This window comes from Ranitomeya imitator, chromosome 1 (assembly GCF_032444005.1).
Source record: "Ranitomeya imitator isolate aRanImi1 chromosome 1, aRanImi1.pri, whole genome shotgun sequence".
Lineage (NCBI taxonomy): Eukaryota > Metazoa > Chordata > Amphibia > Anura > Dendrobatidae > Ranitomeya > Ranitomeya imitator.
In genome coordinates, this window is record NC_091282.1 from 622,847,712 (window position 1) to 622,869,930 (window position 22,219).

Below are 22,219 nucleotides of genomic sequence, written 5' to 3' on the forward strand. Positions count from 1 at the left end.
GCCGCAGTACCACTTCCCTCCACCAACAGAAGCTCACAGAGAGAATCAGCCGAAGTACCACTTGTGACCACAGGAGGGAGTTCTGCCACAGAATTCACAACAGTTCCCCTAGCCCTAACACTGTGTCTCCACACTGCAAGTCCAAAAATGCTGTTTGACTTCTTGCCAGCATACGCTTGATCCACCGAAAAGCTCATGCTCTCCTATCCTGTGGATGTCACCACTCGGAAAGTCAATCAAAACTAGCTGGAGTGTTACGTCTTATGCCATGATCTTAACCCTGACCATTGTCACTTTAAGTGGTAATAACTCTGGAATGCTTAAACATATCCCATTGATTTGTTTTTTTTCTCGACTTATTATACTCTGTGATAATGGTAATGTTAGGTTGAAATGTTTTGTATTCATTGAGTTTAATTGATTGTGTTTAAAATTTACAGAAAGTTTACAAAATTTCTTATAAATTAGCAATTTTCAAACTTTGAATGACTGAATGCAGATAGTCACACCACAAAAGAGCAAAAGTAAGTATTTTCCTCATCTCTGCTTTACATCAGTACATTTTTGGAAAATGTTGTTTTTTGCTAACATTTTAAAAGGTTTAAAAATGTAGCAGAAATTTTTTATTTTTTTCAAGGAAATTTACAAACACTTATTTTTTTAGAGACCAATTTAGTTTTGAAGGGACTTTGGGGGTCCTATATATTGGAATCTCCAAAAAGTTATGCCATTTTAAAAACAGCACCCCTCAACATAATCAAAATTACTTTCAGTTAGTTTATTTATTTATTTATTTGTTATGCAAAGTGGCATAACAGGGATGAAGAAAATATTTTTACCATCTAAATGTTTTTAACTTCTGAACAGACCGCTGTAGCTGAGAGACCTTAAGGCTGTTATGTGGCCTTATATATACAGTGGATACAAAAAGCATTTAGACTCCTTTACATTTTTTCACTCTTTGTTTCATTGCAACCATTTGGTAAATTCAAAAAAGTTCATTTTTTTCTCATTAATGGACACTCTGCACCCCATCTTGATTGAAAAAAAAAACTGAAATATAGAAATGTTTGCAAATTTATTAAAAAAGAAAAACTGAAATATCACATGGTCATAAGTATTCAGACCCTTTGCTCAGTATTGAGCAGAAGCACCCTTTTGAGCTTGTACAGCCATGAGTCTTCTTGGGAATGATGCAAAAAGTTGTTCACACCTGGATTTGGGGATCCTCTGCCATTCTTCCTTGCAGATCCTCTCCAGTTCCGTTAGGTTGGATGGTGAATGTCGGTGGGCCGCCATTTTCAGGTCTCTCCAGAGATGCTCAGTTGTGTTTAGGTTAGGGCTTTTGCTGGGCCAGTCAAGAATGGTCACAGAGTTGTTCTGAAGCCACTCCTTTGTTATTTTAGCTGTGTGCCTAGGGTTATTGTCTTGTTGGAAGGTGAACCTTTGACCAAGTCTGAGGTCCAGAGCACTCTGGAAGAGGTTTTCATCCAGGATATCTCTGTACTTGGCAGCATTCATCTTTCCTTCAATGACAACCAGTCGTCTTGTCCCTGCAGCTGCAAAACACCCCCATAGCATGATGCTGCCACCACCATGTTTCACTGTTGGGATTTTATTGGGCAGGTGATAAGCAGTGTCTGGCTTTCTCCACACAAACTGCTTAGAATTATCACCAAAAAGGTCTATCTTTATCTCATCAGACCAGAGAATCTTATTTCTCATAGTCTGGGAGTCCTTCATGTGTTTTTTTAGCAAACTCTATACAGGCTTTCATATGTCTTGTACTGAGGAGAGGCTTCCATCAGGCCACCCTGCCATAAATGCATGACTGGTGGAGGGCTGCAGTGATAATTGACTTTGTGGAACTTTCTACCAGTAAGGGGGGCACCAGAGTGCTGCAAGTTTTAAGTGGAACTGTAAGCGGGATATACATAAATCCCTGCAATTCGTGGTATATTGAAGAGCAGTGGGATACCTAGAATAAGCCCCTGCTGTAAACTAAGAGGTCAATAGCCTTGTGTGTGTGTTTTCATCACATTGTGGAGTGGAGGGGTGACGGTCACGGAGGGGTGACTTTAGGCCAACAGACGGCTATGACATGTGCAGGGGGGCTTATCTTAGTTATCCCTCCACTTCACAATGTGATGAAAAAACACACACAAGGCTATTGACCTCTTAGTTTACAGCAGGGGCTTATTCTAGGTATCCCACTGCTCTTCAATATACCATGAACTGCAGGGATTTATGTATATCCCGCTTACAGTTCCACTTAAAACTTGCAGCTCTCTGGCGACACCCCTTTAATCTCAGGTCAGATTAGGTACTGCACCCTGGGTAATTAGTCACCAGACAGGCTGCCTGCTATGTACTGGCTATTGGGCACGCTGCAGCGACGCGATAAACTACTCCCACTCAGGCAGGAACAATAATTATCAATGCCGCAGTTGCTACAACATCACCCAAAAGTCTGCACGGCATCGCTGCCACCAGCTTTGATTAAACGGGTCCGAAGCTAACCCAACACAACAGTGTTGGGCAGCATGGTGGCTCAGTGGATAGCACTGCTGCCTTGCAGCGCTGGGGTCCTGGGTTCTAATCCCACCTTGGACAACATCTGCAAGGAGTTTGTATGTTCTCCCCGTGTTTGCGTGGGTTTCTTCCGGGCACTCCGGTTTCCTCCCACACTCCAAAGACATACTGATAGGGAATTTAGATTGTGAGCCCCATCGGGGACAGTGATGATAAAGTGTGCAAACTGTAAAGCGCTGCGGAATATGTTAGCGCTATATACAAATAAAGATTATTACCATCTCCCTACTGCATCTCCGGAGCTCAGCCACAGTGATTTTGGGGTACTTCTTTACCTCTCTCACCAAGGTTCTTCCCCCACGATTGCTCAGTTTGGCTGGATGTTCAGGTCTGGGAAGACTTCTGGGGGTCCCAGACTTCTTCCATTTAAGGATTATGGAGGCCACTGTGCTCTTTGGAACCTTGAGTGCTGCAGAAATTCTGTTGTAACCTTGGCCAGATCTGTGCCTTGACACAATTCTGTCTCTGAGCTCCTTGGCCAGTTCCTTTGACCTCATGATTCTCATTTGGTCTGACATGCACTGTGAGTTGTGAGGTCTTATATAGACAGGTGTGTGCCTTTCCAAATCAAGTCCTATCAGTTTAATTAAAGACAGCTGGACTCCAATGAAGGAGTAGAACCATCTCAAGGAGGATCACAAGGAAATAAACAGCATGTGACTTAAATATGAGTGTCTGAGCAAAGGGTCTGAATACTTATTACCATGTGATTTTTCAGTTTTTCTTTTTTAATAAATTTGCAAAATATGTCTACATTTCCTTTTTTCAGTCAAGATGGGGTGCAGAGGGTACATTAATGAGAAAAAAAATAACTTTTTTGAATTTACCAAATGGCTGCAATGAAACAAAGAATGAAAAATTTAAAGGGGTCTGAATACTTTCCGTACTCACTATATATATAGATATATATCTATATATCTATATATATAATTGTCTAAGGGTTTTTCCGTCTGTCTGTCTTTCTGTCTGTCTGTCTGTCCTGGAAATCCCGCGTCTCTGATTGGTCGAGGCCGCCAGACCTCAACCAATCAGCAATGGGCACAGCGACGATGATGTCATAAAGGACGTAGAAATCCCACGGTTCTGATTCAGCGACGAGCACAGTATCGACGTAGATGTCATAATGGTTGCCATTGTGACGATGATGTCATAAAGGTTGCCTCGACCAATCAGCGACGGGCACAGTCTGCCGCGAATTCTGGAATCATCATTGTCCATATACTACGGGGACATGCATATTCTAGAATACCCGATGCGTTAGAATCGGGCCACAATCTAGTTATATACATAGATATATATATATCAGTGAGATACATCTATATATATAATTGTCTAAGGGTTTTTCTGTCTGTCCGTCTGTCTGTCTGTCTGTCCCGGAAATCCCGCGTCTCTGATTGGTCGAGGCCGCCAACCAGCGATGGGCTCAGCATGGCGATGATGATGTCATAAAGGTTGCCTCGACCAATCAGCGACGGGCACAGTCTGCCGCGAATTCGCCTCGACCAATCAGCGACGGGAACAGTATCGACATAGATGTCATAATGGTTGCCATGGCGACGATGATGGCATAAAGGTTGCCTCGACCAATCAGCGACGGGCACAGTCTGCCGCGAATTCTGGAATCATCGTTGTCCATATACTATGGGGACATGCATATTCTAGAATACCCGATGCGTTAGAATCGGGCCACAATCTAGTATATATATATATATATATATATATATATATATACAGTATATATACTGTATATATATATATATATGTATATATACGGTATATACATATGTTTCTATATTTATGTTTCTATTCATATGTTTCTTTTTCATTCCTTATATAATTTTTTTCATATTATTTCATATGTCCTACTGAGTCTTGTACTCACCTTGTATCCAGTGGGAGCTGCAATTACCCAACCACAGTCTAGATTTGAGTAGTAGCTGGTTGGATATCCAGGAGTGGAAAATGTCTTTGAAGAGGAGTAATATGCTCCTCCACATTGTACTGAAAGAAGAATCAATAAGAAAGAAGATTTCAGTGTCTATTTTTTCCCCTAAGTAAAGAATTTTCATAATTTAGAAAATACATGTAGGATATGATTTTTTGTTCCAAAAATAGCGCCTCTCTAACCCTAGACTATGCCCAGTATTTCAGTTTAGTCAGTTATAAATCTATGTCTAGATCAAGGACTAGCATATCCAGTTCAAACTACTAACACTGACCTACAAAAACCATCCATAACCTTTCTCCTCCATATATTTCCAAACTAAGTCTCAATATTTTCCCTCACGTAATCTCCGGTCCTCCCAAGACCTCCTTCTCTCCTCCACACATATTCGTTCCTCACCTATCACCTCCAAAACGCCTCCTGAGTATCCCCCATTCTTTGGAATTCTGTGCAACAACACATTTGATTAGCCATCACATTCAGATCCTTCAGGCAGAACCTGAAACCCATCTCTTCAATGAAGCTTGCAGCCTGCAATGACCACGCTGCCAAACCAACACGCCCGTAGGCACTACAACCCCCTGACCTACTGTCTCCTTCTTCATAATCCTGTAAAATCTAAGCCCTCAAAGGCAGGGTCCTCTTCCCTCTGTACCAGTCTATCATTGTTAGTTTGTTAACTGTAAGTGATGTCTATAATTTGTATGTAACCCTGTCTCATGTACAGAACCATGGAATCAATGGTGCTATATGATAAAATAATAATAATAATACACTTTTCCTTTTTTGGGGAAAAAAATAAAAACTAAGCTAAGACAAACACTTTAAAGTGATTACGCCACGAGATATATTTATCCACAAGATAGGGAATATTAGAAGAATAGTTGACTCCATTTAAAGATTATGTTGCTGATGCAGAAATACAGTGGTCGGTTTTCTCATTCATATAAGCAATGGGCAGGGTGCACCAGAATGAATGATGCAATAAGATACAGATACATATACAGTGCCTTACGAAAGTTTTCAGCCCCCTGGAACTTTTCAACCTTTTCCCACATATCATGCTTCAAACATAAAGATACCAAATGTCAATTTTTGGTGAAGAATCAACAACAAGTGGAACACAATTGTGAAGTTGAACAAAATTTATTGCTTATTTTAAATTTTTGTGGAAATTCAAAAACTGAGAAATACAACAAGAAGATAAAAAACATCTAAAAACATGTGCATGGCATAGATGCCAGAGGAGGAAAGAATGGAGGGCAAGTCATATCAAGTGGTATATAGCAGTGTGAGGGATACTCACTGCTGGTCCTGCAAAGCGCATGTTAGAAATGCTAACCCAGGATCCAAATAAGCTCCAAGTAAAAGGACAGAGCTTTAATAAGTTCCGTAGTTGCCCCGAGAAGCAGGGGTTCTGGGAAAGAACTCCATGCGTATTGCCGTACACAACAGCTGCGTCAGTGGAAGTATATCCTCATATTTCTCAAGAGGATCATCTTGTACTGCATGTTTAGGTGATTGACCTCTGGTTGATATTTGTTTTACATTTCTCTACATGTCTGTACCCTCATGAGCACAGACCACATTTTCCTATCTGTAGCAGTCTATGGACAAGTCCCCTTGTGTCCATGCATATATCACATTGACTTTTGATACATTTACCCTGATTTGCGCTTCCTATTGTTGCCCCATGTCCACTGTGCTCAGGGGAAGGCTATATCATTATTTACCCATGCACATGTTTTAGATGGTTTTTAGTGATGAGCGAGTGTACTCATTGCTCGGGTGACCTCCGAGTACTAATGACTCCTCGGATATTTAGTTTTCATCAGGGCAGCTGAATGATTTATAGCTAAGTACATGTGGGGGTTGCCTAGTTGCTAGCGAATCCCCACATGTAATCAAGTTGTCTATTAGCTGTAAATCATTCAGCTGCAGGGATGAAAACTAAATCTCTGAGCAGTCAAATACTCGGAGGTCACCCGAGCGTGCTCAGGAAAACCCGAGCAACGAGTACACTTTGTCATCACTAATGGTTTTTATCTTCTTGTTGTATGTCTCTTGGTGTTTAATGAAGTTGCTATACATTTTAAATCATACAAGGTGTGCACATTATATTTGTTTTGGCTGCTTCTTTTTTGGATTTCAGTTTTCTACATCAGTTTCATTTCATAGACATCAAATGGAATAGCAGGAGGCAAAAGTGACCACCACTTATTTGAAAGTCTTCCAGTCATTAAATACTAATTATATTTTTTATATTTTTCTAGGACAGCTCCTTTAATGCTCCTGGCAAAAGCACATATAAACTGCTGGATGAAAATCATAATTAGAGATGAGCGAAACGGCTTATTCAGATTCAAAAAAGTTCAATTGGCTGAAATCCAGAGAAATCGCAGCCAGTTAGCCACCATTTTGTTGTATTGTGAAGTTTGGGAAGGGGTTAGAAAAACAAAAAACTCTCCTTAGCCCTCCCTATATCTGTCCACCATAATTGATTCCTGCTCAGTGTCCTGATTGTTCACTCTTTGACCTTCTAATTTGAGATTGTCCTCTCTTGGGCTATGCCCCATGCAGTCTCGTAAGACTTGACACATGTCATTGATGTCAATGATGTGAATCAATCTCTAAGGGAGCATGATGTATCCTCTAAGACAGAGGTCCCCAACTCCAGTCCTCAAGGCCCACCAACAGGTCATGTTTTCAGGATTTCCTTTGCATTGCACAGGTGATGCAATTATTACCTGGGCAAGACTAAGGAAATCCTGAAAACATGACATGTTGGTGGGCCTTGAGGACTGGAGTTGGGGACCCCTGCTCTAAGAGCATGATGTATGACATTAACATCGTTCATGTGCGTAATAACCCATTTCATACTCAATGGCAGAAAAAAAGAAGACCAAGGAGTGGCCAGAAGGAGAAGGCAGAGAAGAAGTTGTTCTGAAGTGGTGGCTGGATAGGTATAGGTGAAACCTGAGAAATATGCGCATAGGGGATTTTATTTTTTATCTGGTGTGAATATACTCTTATTTCTTTCCACAGGATTTTTCAGAAATATTTCTATCTTTCCCCTGCATGGCTGAGATGGGAGTTACTCTGGCCTGCTCCAACCATCGGGTCAGCTGAAATCAACAAGTCTGTGTTACTCAACCTCTAACGGTTTGAGCATGGAAGGATGGTGCGGCAAATACCACAAGACAAAAAGGAAAAGTAACATAATACACCTTCAAAGGATGAATTCAGGCCTATATATTTTCACTTTCTCTATTCAATGTTGTAATAAATGAAAATATTCTAACTAAATATTATAAGACATACCAGCAGAGTATACGGCTTTAAATCCAGTTAGAGCTGTAGCTCCGTCAGTAACAAATTCCACCAGCATCTGATTGCTTGAAGAAACCATTAGGGGAACATATCCTGTTCCACAAGTTCTATCAAGTAAGACTGGTGAAGATTTACTGGGGCCATCATAAATTCTCATGTAGTCAGAAGAACATAAACTCGAGTACTGGACATCAAAGGCGGAAAACTGCAGGGCCACCTAAATTATAAAATATAAAAATAAATAAAATTTAAAATGACATTTCCTCACTAGCTGTTCCTTCCTCCAAATTTTTTTGCAGTGAGATATTTTTTCAGACATAAAAGTACCCTTTAATTTTTGCCTGTGTTTTTCATGCATTTTTCTGATTATATCAAAGACCATAAAATAATTTATAAAAAGAGGAACTAAAATCTTACACTGATTATAATGCATTTAATACTTGTATTAATATCTGACCCAGGAAAATTCTGTCATAGAGATGAGCAAATCTGTCAAAATTCAAATTAAGCAGGTCACCGGTTTTAGGCCAGGAATTTTAGGCAGTCCATTTTGTGTTTGACCCGGAATGTTAGGCAGTTCACTTATATTTTAGGCAGTTCATCTGTATTTGGCCAAACATTTTAGGCAGTTCACTTGTATTTGGCCAGGAATATTAGGCAGTTCACTTATATTTTAGGGCGTTCACTTGTATTTGATCAGGAATTTTAGGCAGTTCACTTATATTTTAGGCTGTTCACTTGTATTTGACCAGAGATTTTAGGCAGTTCATTTGTAAATGATCTGACATTTTGATATGCATCAAAGTTATTAAATGCAAATTGAATGTTACTTATTTCTCCAGATCCGAGAGCTTAAAAAGCGTAGAGTGAAAATAAACGCACATATCTGGGCCATCGCGGCCATGCTAGTCCTTCGCCCAGCTCCTACTGGCAATATGCATGTGACATCTTTTTGAGCACTTCTTACGTTTTCATTCTACACCGGTGCTGCCAGTGCTGATTTAGCCACTGTCGCTATGAAGTGGGGTCACACACAGCTCACTTAGCATTTTAATACAGTGTGATGTCAGAAGCCCACTCAGCACTATAAGCCCTATGAATGTGCCATATGAGCAAAAGAGGACATTGAGCGCTGAGAAAGCTGAGTAGAGTGCTAGAAGGGTGAGAGCAAAACTGAGTGTTTTTTCTCTCATTTTTCAAGCCCTCTTCCATCATTCTATTTAGTTTGCACAAGTGAAATACAAAATAATGTCATATTTAGCAAAATCCTAATTTTGTTGTGAGATTCAAAGCCTAATTTAGTTTGTCTCAAACTGTATATTAAAAATGTTATGTATGGTTCTATCCTTTACATAATATTAATGCTATTGTTCGTCATATTGGGTAGTAAAACTTACTTTATATATTTTAAAAAATCTATAAAAGTACGCCAGCTTCATCAGGTCTATAAGACCTATTTAGCAATCATCAGCGAAGGTTCTGAATACATATGTGAATGCTGGGTCACCAGGTGTTTGGATCAGATGCAATGGCTGTCAGTGACAGCAACTTCCTGCTTCAAACTGTAGAGCACAAACCTTCATATTCTAATGATGATACATTGTGTATTTACTCGGAGGAAGGATTTTACCATTGTGATCTTAGAATGTGTTTTCATAGATGAAGTGGAATTTTTTTAAGGTGTTTATTACAAAGTTGGTGCAAACTATGTGAATACTTTTAAAAATTACCCCAAGAACCCAACTCAAAAACAAGCAGCTATACCTTCACTGGCACACAGGTGACACAATATACCATGAAACAGTTTACCTGACCAGCAGGGGTTCTGATCAGCCAGACACATTTGGAATTCTGAGGATATGCTGAGGGGTAATTGGCTGATGTAAAAGTTCCACTCATACTATTCAGCAAAGTAGCACAAAGGTCTACAATTAGAAAAAGAAAAATAATTCAATTACAAAATGAGAAAAAGAAAGATGTTAGTTTAACATGTTGTTAAAAAAATATTAATCCATTTAACCCCTTCGCGACGTATGATGTGCACTTGCATCATATAGTATAACGAGTCACTCAACTGTCATCTTCCTCTAAAAGCCACAGACGGAGCTCTATCCGTGAATGTTAACCTGTTAAGTGCTGCTGTCAATCTCTGATAGCATCATTTAACGCAGGTCGGCAGGGGGTCGCGTCACTGCATATGTCCATGACGTGATCATGGGGTGCCGATGGGTTGCCAATGACAGCTGGAGTCTGCTGAAGATCTCAGGGCTTTTCATGACAGTACTCCTGTGAAAAGCCAGCCTGTAGCTTGCGTTCATAGGAGACCATGATTTTCGATATACATAGCAGTACTGTAGCATTGCTATGTACAGTGGGGGAAATAAGTCTTTGTCAGTGGGCAAACTTACAAAATCAACAAGGGATCAAATACCTTTTCCCCCACTGTATAGTACAAGCGCTCAGAAGATCAGAAGACCACAGCCTCAAGTCCCCTAAGTAGACTAACAAGTCTAAAAAATTAACAAACCCCTCTAACTATATGGGTCAGTTATAATGTAATGCCTGCTGCAGAACAGTAGCATACAACTTCCACAAGGGGTTGTGGGTGAAGGAAAACAGGTACACTCACAATGAAATCACAGAGCAGCAGGAAGGAACCACTAGGTGGCAAAAGAGTAGTCAAATAAAGCCAGGTCTGCAACAGAGAGATCAGAATACATGTGGTCAGAAACAAGCCAAAGAAGTCAGAGCCGATTGGGAGCAGGAAAGCCAAAGACACAAGACAGTCAAACAGGTCAGGGGACAAGTCGAGTCAAATACCAAGGGGTCACAACATAGAGAGCGAGTACTACAACGAGGGAAGTCACAGGGGAACACAGGAACAGGGCCTAGGTAATCGGGCAGAGGACAAATCAGGGTATAACGGGGTCAGCTGCTCAAGCCAGAGACAGGAACTGTAAGGCTATGTGTACACGTATTCCTGTCTACTGCGGATTTTTCCGCAGCAGATTTGATAAATCTGCGGGGCAAACATGCTGCGATTTTGCTGCAGAGTTATCGCAGATTTACAGCGGTTTTTCTGCGGCTTCCACTGCGGTTTTACAACTGTGGTTTTCCATAGGAGCATCTGTAAAACCACTGTGGAATCCGCAGAAAAAGTAACATGCTGCATAATGTAAACCGCTGCGTTTCCGTGCGTTTTTTTTCCGTAGCATGTGCACAATGTTTTTTGTTTTCCATAGGTTTACATTGTAATGTAAACTCATGGGAAACTGCTGCGGATCCGCAGCATTTTCAGCATCGTGTGCACATACCCTAACTGATGCTGCTTGCAGGTAACAGTGGACTGAAATAGCCAGACAGATCCTAAAACGAGGCAGAGAAGATTAACCCCTGCATGACCATCCCGGGGAGAGAATAATCAGAAACAAACCCCAGACTGGATCATGATATACTGTAAATCTAGCCTCAGAAGAAGCTACATCACCTTGAAAACTTGGTGAATCTTTTCTAAAGACTACTTCCAAGTATTTCTCCGCCCTCTTATTGTCCTTCTCCTTGTCCTGGTGTCATGAGAATGCAACACTTTGTACATTTCTAAGGACTTCCAGAGGACCTCAATTTAGGGGAGTCTGTCATCTCCAAAACATAGTGTTTAAATTAACACAGATTATAGTAACAGAGTTTATGGGAGGCTTATCCCATAAATGAATAAAGTTCTTTGTTCTGGAATGCTAACTAGGGTGTTTGATGCATGACCTCCCTCTCTATGTATACTGTGCAGTGAGGAGTGAGCTATGTGTGCGAGCTCTGATCTAGGAACTCCAACAGTGACTGAGCACAGGCACCAGCTTTTTATCAAACAGTACTGGTTCTGGGCAGGTCATTTGTCCATTTTCAGTAGCGAGGTATCCAAATTCAACAACGATGTACTAAAGCTGCTCGGCCACTCCAAGGGTGCACACTTGTGGGAATAAAAAGTGTTTTCTGTACAATGGATAGAAAAATGGATTCATTAAAAAATAGGATTGTGCAAAGGGTTTATGACTTGTGACTAAGTCCCACACATGACTATACGCTTAATCTACATTGTGTTTTGGGGATGACAAACAAGATTTAAAGCTAGATGACCAAGAGTATGTCTGCTCATTTCCCAAAGTCTACTGTAACCTTGCCATGGGCCTTCATTTGCCAAAATTTTATATTTTTGCCATCTGTCTGGCAAGTATACTTTTGCACACTATTTGATTAATAGCACAGACAGCACAGTGAGTTCCAGTGTTCAGATGCTTGGCAATCAAGAAGTTCTCACCTATTCGATGTAAAGATGATAACTTGCTCCACTAGACAACCCTTTTCAGAATATTTAGTGACACTGATAATAGTTTAATCTCCCATATTTCATTGGGAACATAGAGTATTATAAATGTGTTTGCTTAATAATCTTTGTTACTTACTACAATTATATAGCTTGTTAATTTTAGACACATCAAGAACGCTTAATCCGTATCTTTGTCCTATAGACACAGTTGGGTCAGGTTTTGGCACGATGGTATCTTGTCCTACATATGTAGTGAATGCATTCCTGAGGAAAATCATAATAAAATTATATCAGTAAAGTCTAGTTATCGCTTTGTAAGATTTGTTGTCATTATAATGTAACATTTTAAGAAATTGGATAATTAGTTATTGACAGTATTGTGATTTAGGCTTGGCATGAGACATATTTTATTATCCAAAGCTAGGTGGCATCTGAAGGACACATTTGGTAGCATCTGCATGCCATATAAGCTGTCAGCATTGCACTGACAGGTAGACTTGGTGATCATGCACATGATCACCAAATTTCCTAGCTCTGGTGACCCGGATCGGGTGACCATGGCAACGATCGGGAGCCTGCATCACGCCGTTGGGTCTCCGATGCAAAGGTGGAGAGGCTGTCAGCCCCTGTGCCGGCTTCTGGAATGCTGTGATCATGTTTGATCACAGTATTTCGGGAGTTAAAGTGCTGAGAGCAGTCTATGACTGCGCCTGGCACCTGGTGCTGGGTGCCATCTATCAGAATCAGCTGATACCCTGCAGCGATCGGCTGATCACTCAGACGTACTATTCCGTCCTTGGTAAATTGGCCCTTGTCACATAGACGGAGTAGTACGTCTGATGTCAGAGAGGGGTTAAGAGAAGATAAATTACCTTTAGTTTTCTAAAGATTTTCACCTTCCTCTGGACCATCAGCCTGTAGTGAATGACCTTGTCTTATTTCTAGCCTTATAAATCATGGTCAAAAATATATTTCCAGAATTCTGGCACAGAACGGTAAAAAAAATTCTGCACCTTGTAGTTGTGCAAACACTTTCCAACCTTTCCAAGTTTTATGCCAGTCTCAGCCAGATCTGCAGACTTTTTTGAATAGTGGGTGGAGATTTGTCAGAAGGGAGTTTTGTCAAGCGCAGCTAGCAAATTAAAAAAGTGTCTTAAATTATTGTTGAAATATACTCCAAACTGTTGTATTTTTCTTGCATTGGCAGGCTGAAGCTTAAAAATGCACAAAATTAATTAGGGAGCACACACCTCTTAATAAATTTTGGGACTCTTACCCCGGCATGCACTTTCTTCATCCATGCTGGTGTATTTAACGCCAAGCTATTTTTCATCCCTATTTCAACCCACTCACCCTACCTGCAAAAAAAGATAACTAATGCTATATGTGGATCTCAGTGAAATGGAACCGATCCAATATATTTCTTTTTTGTGGGATATGTATACGTTTCTACATTTATTTTCGAGGATGGGCATCAACTTGAGGTTGAATTTATTGATCTTGATTCGATTTTCATGATTCTGCTTTCATTTCGTTGCACTTGAAGGCTATCAATCATTATCACTATGGAGTTTCCCTGTAATAAATATTTTGTTCTTTTAGAGAATAGTATATCTTTACGACTGTCTAAGATGTCAAAGCTTAATCTTTATTTTCTAGGGTCAAATTTCAGTCTCTCACTTATTCCTAAAACTGTTCATGAAACAGAGGAATTTGATACTCGAAAATACACCTTCCATAATTGTTGTTTTGCGTGATTGTAATTTCATAAGTCTGACCCTGTTTAGAAAGATCTAGACTTTCAATGGTTTAGTGAAGTACAAGAACTTAAGCAATTACTATGTAATCCTTTTCAACTGATCTCACGCAGCAATTCCAAAAACGTTTGTATCCATATCCTTTATAATTTTCTTTTATTGTGACTAAAGATGAGTGAATATGTTTGGAAAATGATCGCCAAACATAAATTTGGCAAAAATATGGTACATTTGGATTCGTGAACACAAGCATTTTTCTTAAAATCTGAAAAAGTCATTAACATTCAGTAAAAGATAATTCATGTACCGTGTTCAGTAAAATCACACTCACAGGTTAGAATAGAAAAGATAGAATACATTTTTACACACAGAATATATGTATATATATATATATATATATATATATATATATATATATATTTACACAGTGCCTTCCGAAAGTATTCAGCTCCCTGGAACTTTTCCACCTTTTCCCACATATCATACTTCAAACATAATGATACCAAATGTACATTTTCATGAAGAATCAACAAGTGGAACACAATTGTTAAGTTCAATGAAATTTATTGGTTATTTTAAATTTTTGTGGAAATTCAAAAACTGAAAAGTGGGGCGTGCAAAATTATTCAGGCCCTTTAACTTAATACTTTGTTGCGCCACCTTTTGCTGCGATTACAGCTGTAATGTATGTCTCTATCAGTTTTCTACATTGAGAGACTGAAATTCTTGCCCATTCTTCCTTGGCAAACAGCTCGAGATCAATGAAGTTTGATGGAGATCGTTTGTGAACAGCAGTATTCAGCTCTTTCCACAGATTCTGGATTGGATTCAGGTCTGGACTTTGACTTGGCCATTCTAACACCTGGATATGTTTACTTGTGAACCATTCCATTGTAGATTTTGCTTTATGCTTGGGATCATTGTCTTGTTGGAAGAAAAGACAATGATCCCAGTCTCAAGTCTTTTGCAGACTCCAACAGGTTTTCTTCAAGTATGTTCCTGTATTTGGCTCAATACATCTTCCCACCAATTTTAATCATTTTCCCTGTCCCTGCTGAAGAAAAGCAGGCCCAAACCATGATGCTGCCACCACCATGTTTGACAGTGGGGATGGTGTGTTCAGGGTGATGAGCTGTGTTGCCTTTAAGCCAAACTTATCGTTTGGCATTGTTGCCAAAAAGTTCGATTTTGGTTTCATCTGACCAGAGCACCTTCTTCCACATGTTTGGTGTGTCTGCCAAGTGGCTTGTTGCAAAAATTTAAACAACACTTTTTATGGATATCTTTGAAAAATGGCTTTCCTCTTGCCACTCTGCCATAAAGGCCAGATTTGTGCAGTGTACGACTGATTGTTGTCCTATGGACAGACTGTCCCACCTCAGCTGTAGATCTCTACAGTTCATCCAGAGTGATCATGGGCCTCTTGGCTGCATCTCTGATCAGTCTTCTCCTTGTTTGAGATGAAAGTTTAGAGGAACAGCCGGGTCTTGGTAGCTTTGCAGTGGTATGATACTTCTTCCATTTCTATATGATCACTTGCACAGTGCTCCTTGGGATGTTTAAAGTTTTGGAAATCATTTTGTATCCAAATCCGGCTTTAAACTTCTCCACAACATTTTCCCAGACCTGCCTGTTGTGTTCCTTGGTCATCATGATGCTCTCTGTGCTTCAAACAGAACCCTGAGACTATCACAGAGCAGGTGCATTTGTACGGAGACTTGATTACACACAGGTGGATTATATTTATCTTCATTAGCCATTTAGGACACAGTGATGTCACTGCTAGTTACGGAGGCTGCGCTCGCAGCTGCTCATTCACCAGTAGTTCTCAGCCTGGACGGTCACATCTTGCCTTGCGCAGGCATGTACTATGGAGGACAGATAATGAACTTCAATCCAATATTGCAGCCAGCATGCAGCCAGCAGGTAAGGAAAGGGTGAATCAAAAACCCAAAAACCCAGCCTCCATGGCTGAAGATTGTTCCCTCCAAATTCAGGTGACAGTGTCCCTTTAATGACCAAATTCTTATTTTCCACCATAATTTGCAAAATAACTCTGGCCAAATCAACCAAGGTGATTTTATGAATTTGTTTTCTCATTTTAACTCTCATAGTTGTGGTCTACCTATGAAGTCAATTACAGGCATCTCTCATCTTTTTAAGTGGGAGAACTTGCACAATTGGTGGATGACTAAATACTTTTTCCCCACTTTGTTTTTAGTCGTACTTCTTTCCTGCCATATCTTGTATAGTGTTGTTTGTTATTTATGATGTAATAAACTGTACATTATTTTTTATTTTGCACCATATTTGTTGTTTTTTCCTTCATAACTCAAGTGAGCTTTATGCATTAACTGCTGTTAGATACCCTTAGAGGAGGATTTGAAGAAACCCCTTTTGATCTTATATCTTATGTTTAGTGCTTGTCCAGATTCTGAGTCCATTTCATGTGTAGGGAAGTGGTATTTACATTGTTCCTTTTTTCTCCCCAACCCCTGTTTGTATATATTGCATATCATTATTATGTTCATACATGGTGGTACTGCTACACATAAAGTGTGTTACCACTGTGTATAAGAGTACTGCTACACCTTATGTGTATTGCTCTGTCTTAATGTATAATATGTGCCATGCACACTGTTTGTTAGGGAAAGCAAGTACCCCGGGCCAGTTTTGTGTTAGGGGAGTAGTATCCCTAGTTGGCATCATAGTAAATAGTTAACATAGGAGGAGCATGGTGGGAATAAGGTAGTGAGGGCTTCCTGTTTTAGTCAGTCGGGGCGAGGGCGCCCATGAGCTCAGGAGGGCTGTCTAGGACAGGGCACATCGTGCCCCGTAACGTTTTCCCAGAAGTGCAACATTGACGGTGCAGAATTAGTGGGGTCTGCAGTTGTCATAAGATGGAGAAGCTAAGCAGCACGGGGCCAGGTCACACAAAATGTGGCAAATCTTTGCGTGGGCAGCCGTTTTCAGATCCATGGTGAAAAGGTGGTGAATACCCCCACAGGAGGCAAGTGTACAGGACAGTGAGTACATTAAGGGACCGAAAGATGTGGTCCGTCCCGAGGACACGCTTAGGATACAGTACGTGAGGGAAGGCAAGGGAAAGTGGAAGCATTGCCTGATGAGAATTCCTGTGTGTGTATTGAATATGCCCTAGATGAAGAGCGGAGTAAAAGAGTTGATGTTGAGAAGTTGAAACCGGACTGTGACTCTTGTTTTGTGGAACTGTCAGGGAGGAATACATCCCCATACCGGGTAAGTCCAGATTGCATTGAGGAACAGCACCGAGGTACTCAGAAAGGTACACATGTTTGTATGGAGGGGGAAGACCAGAGAGTGATAAGGGGATTGCTATCAGCCATGACTACAGCCTTGGCTCCCCTATCCTACATATGTATGTAACATGTTGGGAAAGTGTTGAATACATCATTTCAGCCCTTTCATATTTTTTATCTTTACCCATTGGATGTCAATTTGGTACTGTTCTTGTGACACTGTCATGTTGAATTACCTAATTTCTGCCCAGTTTAGGCTGCTGATTACATGGTGTAATATTTCTCTTAAGCTTATTTTATTTAAAAGCAGAGTTTAACTATGGCAATTTTGAGGGCTTGTTTGCAAAAGTAGGCAAAATAATCATCCATCCACCACACTACGGGGAACTTCTACCTAGCACCTTGGCAATGAGCCTCATGGTCCAAAGTCCTCGAAAGAATTTACCCAGCATTTAACCCCTGGTTGCCTGCCACATAGCAGTGCTTGAAAAAGACTCAGGATTGGGTCAAAACATTGCTTGCTTTCTGCTGTCTTCCGAATCATTATCTTTTGCTACATTTCTAGTGTGGTGACTACTGTAAATAAAACTCTTCATATTTTGCATTCACCTATGAGAACAGCTGTCTTTTCTGATGGTAAGCCATTATTTTAGCGTTTTCCTCACTGTTGGTGCCATGAATGGTGACTAAACACCTTCGCTTTTAAGGTACCGTCACACTAGACGATATCGCTAGCGATCCGTGACGTTGCAGCGTCCTCGCTAGCGATATCGTCCAGTGTGACACGCAGCAGCGATCAGGCCCCTGCTGTGCTGTCGCTGGTCGGGGAAGAAAGTCCAGAACTTTGTTTCATCGCTGGACTCCCCGCAGACATCGCTGAATCGGCGTGTGTGACACCGATTCAGCGATGTCTTCGCTGGTAACCAGGGTAAACATCGGGTTACTAAGCGCAGGGCCGCGCTTAGTAACCCGATGTTTACCCTGGTTACCACCGTTAAAGTAAAAAAAACAACCGCTACATACTTACCTTCCGCTGTCTGTCCTCGGCGCTGTGCTTCTCTGCTCTGGCTGTGAGCACAGCGGCCGGAAAGCAGAGCGGTGACGTCACCGCTCTGCTTTCCGGCTGCCCGGCGCTCACAGCCAGAGCAGAGAAGCAGAGCGCCGAGGACAGACAGCGGTAGGTAAGTATGTAGCGTTTGTTTTTTTACTTTTAGGATGGTAACCAGGGTAAACATCGGGTTACTAAGCGCGGCCCTGCGCTTAGTAACCCGATGTTTTCCCTGGTTACCGAGGACCTCGGGATCGTTGGTCGCTGGAGAGCTGTCTGTGTGACAGCTCTCCAGCGACCAAACAGCGACGCTGCAGCGATCCGGATCGTTGTCGGTATCGCTGCAGCGTCGCTTAGTGTGACGGTACCTTTAGTCCAACACATTGACTTACAATTATCAGTCTATTTGTACCATTAAACAAAACTAACTTTTAATGCCGTACGACACCTTTAAATAATCATATGATTTTCATTCATAACACTTAGCTGCTACTTACTTTTTTTAAATTCATGTAATTTGGAAGGGTATAGTTATTTCTTCATGTTTTCTTAACATCTGTTTACTTTTTTCGAGACAAAAACACTACTTTTTGAACTCTACTGTTATTTGTTAATACAAATTGGAACAAACTATACAAATGTTACATAGAAAGAAACGTATAATTGAAATAGGGTGTAATTATTTTTTTACTATGCAAAAGATGCAGGGTATTACCTTGGATAGTGCATCACTGAACCATAGTCATACTCCAGACCCAAATTATTAGTGGCATACTTATCAAAGTTGACCAAATTCCCTACATAAGAAAAAAAAAGATACTTTCATACAACTAATAAAAAGTGACAAATTAAGGCTAGTTTCGCATTTGTGTGCGATCGGGAGGGCTGCGGATAGCAGCATACTTCCTCCGTTTTTCCTCATTGAAGCTCCACCTATGCTCCGCCTACTTCATGAATCCTGCGTTGCCCTGTGTACCTATCTTTAACATTGGGTACACAGGGATGTGCGTTGTATGCAGATGCAACCGCATGCGGCAATTTGACGTGTGCCGTGACCGTATGTCGCCGCACACATCAAATCGCCGCATGCGGATGCATCCGCATACAACGCACATCCCTGTGTACCCAATGTTAAAGATAGGTACGCAGGATGCATGCAGAGTGGGAAGAGCGTAGGTGGAGCTTCAAGGAGGAAGTACACAGCCATCCGCAGCCCTCCTGACCGCAAATGTGAAACCAAATTAAGATGAGAAAGGAAAAAATTGTATTATCCTTGGTGTGAAGCTAATAATAATAATAATCTTTATTTATATAGCGCCCCCATATTCCGCAGCGCTTTACAGTTTAACAGTTTCAAAGTCATAAGTAACAAAGCTAACAAACAATACAATAATTAAAGCACAATAAGATGACCCTGCTAGTGAGAGCTTGCAATCTACAATGAGGCGGGGGAGATACAAAGTACAGGATCTTACTTACAATTATGTATTTTCAATGATGGTCCAGCCATTTTGAGGGAGTGGGGGATAGATGGAGATAGTGAATTGGCTACACATGCGCCCTTACACATAAAATGACTGATTAGGGAACGTAATAGGCCGATCTGATGTATTTAGGTCATGCCTAAAACTATGCAAATTGTGGATGGTTCTAATTTCTTTGGGTAGTGCATTTCAGAGGATTGGCGCAGCGCCGGAGAAGTCTTGGAGATGGGAGTGGGAGGTACAGATTAGTGCAGAGGTTAGTCGAAAGTCATTTACAGAGCACAGCGGTCGGTTAGGCCGATAGATAGAAATAAGGGAGGAGATGTAAAGGGGTGCTGCACTGTGAAAAGCTTTGTGGGTGATAACAAGTACTTTGAATTGGATCCCATAATGAATGGGCAGCCAGTGTAATGACTGGCGAAGAGCGGCTGCATCTGAATACCAATTAGCCAGGTAGATGACCCTGGCTGCTACTTTAAGGATAGACTAGAGAGGTAAAAGTTGAGTGAGGGAAAGGAAAATTAATAGAGCACTACAGTAGTCCAGGCAGGAGTGGATCAATGCGACAGTGGGGTTTTTTGTTGTTTCCATGGTGAGAAAAGGGTGGATTCTAGAGATGTTCTTTTGGTGTAAGTGGCACAAGTGGGCAAGAGATTGTATGGGAAGTGAAGGAGAGATTGGTGTCAAATGTGTCACCCAGACAGCGTGCCTGCTGCCAGGGTGTTATTATGGTGCCACCCACGGAGAGGGAAATGTCAGATTTAGGGAGTTTAGTAGATGGTGGGAGCAGAAGGAGTTCAGTTTTAGAGAGGTTGAGTTTCAGATAGAGGGCAGACATGATGTCGGAGACTGTGGATAGACAGTCACTGGCGTCCTGTGCTACAGCGGGAGTAAGGTCAAGGGATGATATATATAGTTGTGTGTCATCAGCACAAAGATAGTACTGAAAGCCAAATCTGCTGATAGTCTGTCCAATTGGGGCCGTGTAGAGAGAGAAGACAAGTGGGCTAAGGACTAAGCCCTGAGGTACCCCGACAGTGAGATGAAGAGGCGACAAAGTGGAGCCAATGAATGATATACTGAAGGAGAGGTCAGAAAGATAAGATGAGAACCAGAAGAGGGCCATATCCTTAATGCTTAGTGACTGGAGCCTAGAGAGTAGGATATGGTGGTCAATAGTGTCAAAAGCTTCAGAAAGGTCAAGAAGAATGAGTAGAGAGTGATCACCATTACACTTTGCTTTCAGAAGGTCATTGGTCACTTTAATGAGTGCAGTTTCTGTTGAATGTAGGGGGCTTAAGCTGGATTGTGAAGGGTCTAGTAGGGAGTGAGTGGAGAGGTAACGGGAGTAGACCAGGTGCTCCAAGAGTTTAGGGATGAAGGGGAGGTTGGAGACTGGTCTGTAGTTATTTGTGCTGGATGGATCGAGAGAGGGTTTCTTTAATAATGGAATATGATAGCCTGGGAGCTTTCTAGGTAATTTCCCACGATCTATGAACAGCCAGCAGAGGGCGCCTCACCGCAAATGAAGCTAAATATAGATCATTGATCTATTTTTAGCCTCATTCCCTGGGGTTTTGCAGCGAGGAGCAGCCTGCATTAGCACAGCTCCTTGCTGCAAAATGTTTTAACCCCTTCAGAAGGATTTACATCGTTGGACGTTACAGATCTGCGGAGGGTAAGTATATTGTTGGTTTATTATGTTTTTTCTTTCACAGAACGAGGGTCTTCAGTGACTGGATTGGGCGTTGAATAAAATACTGCAACAACCATTGTTTTTATTTCATTAAAATAATTTTAAAAAATGTGTTTGTGTTTTATTTAACCCTTTACTAGTATTGGATTAATAATGGATAGGTGTCATAATTGACGCCTCTCCATTATTAATTAGGCTTAATGTCACCTTACAATAGCAAGGTGGCATTAACCCTTCATTACCCCATATCCCACCGCTACACGGGAATGGGAAGAGAGTGGCCAAGTGCCAGAATAGGCGCATCTTCCAGATGTGCCTTTTCTGGGGTGGCTGGGGGCAGATATTTTTAGCCAGGGGGGGGGCAATAACCGTGGACCCTCTCCAGGCTATTAATATCTGCCCTCAGTCACTGGCTTTACTACTCTGGCGGAGAAAATTGCGCGGGAGCCCACGCCAATTTTTTCCGCCATTTAACCCTTTATTTTAAGAGCTAGAACGGCCAAATTTTGCAGATACACACTACTGACATTAGTAGTGTGGAATCTGCAAAAAAAATGGAGAGAAGACATGGTTTACTGTATGTAAACCATGTCTCAAATCATGTCGGGTTTTAGGAAGGAGAAGGAAAAAGCCGGTAATTGAATTACCGGCTTTCAAGCTGTATAGCGCTGGAATAAATATTAATATATATACATATATGTGTCTCACTGACATATATATATATATATACCTATTCTATGTGTACACATTTATTCTACCTATTCTATT

General features: G+C 41.1%; 1 protein-coding gene across 1 annotated transcript in view; it reads right to left on the reverse strand.

Moving 5' to 3' along the window:
* LOC138637822 (embryonic protein UVS.2-like) overlaps nt 1–22,219 on the reverse strand; it is a 94,993-nt gene that overhangs the window by 21,266 nt on the left and 51,508 nt on the right. The window contains exons 8-12 of the mRNA XM_069726752.1: nt 18,987–19,068; nt 12,325–12,452; nt 9,677–9,792; nt 7,859–8,084; nt 4,475–4,593 (exon numbers count right to left, since the gene is read on the reverse strand). Of these exons, the coding sequence (XP_069582853.1) occupies nt 4,475–4,593; nt 7,859–8,084; nt 9,677–9,792; nt 12,325–12,452; nt 18,987–19,068 (671 nt within the window). The remainder of the gene's footprint in view (nt 1–4,474; nt 4,594–7,858; nt 8,085–9,676; nt 9,793–12,324; nt 12,453–18,986; nt 19,069–22,219) is intronic.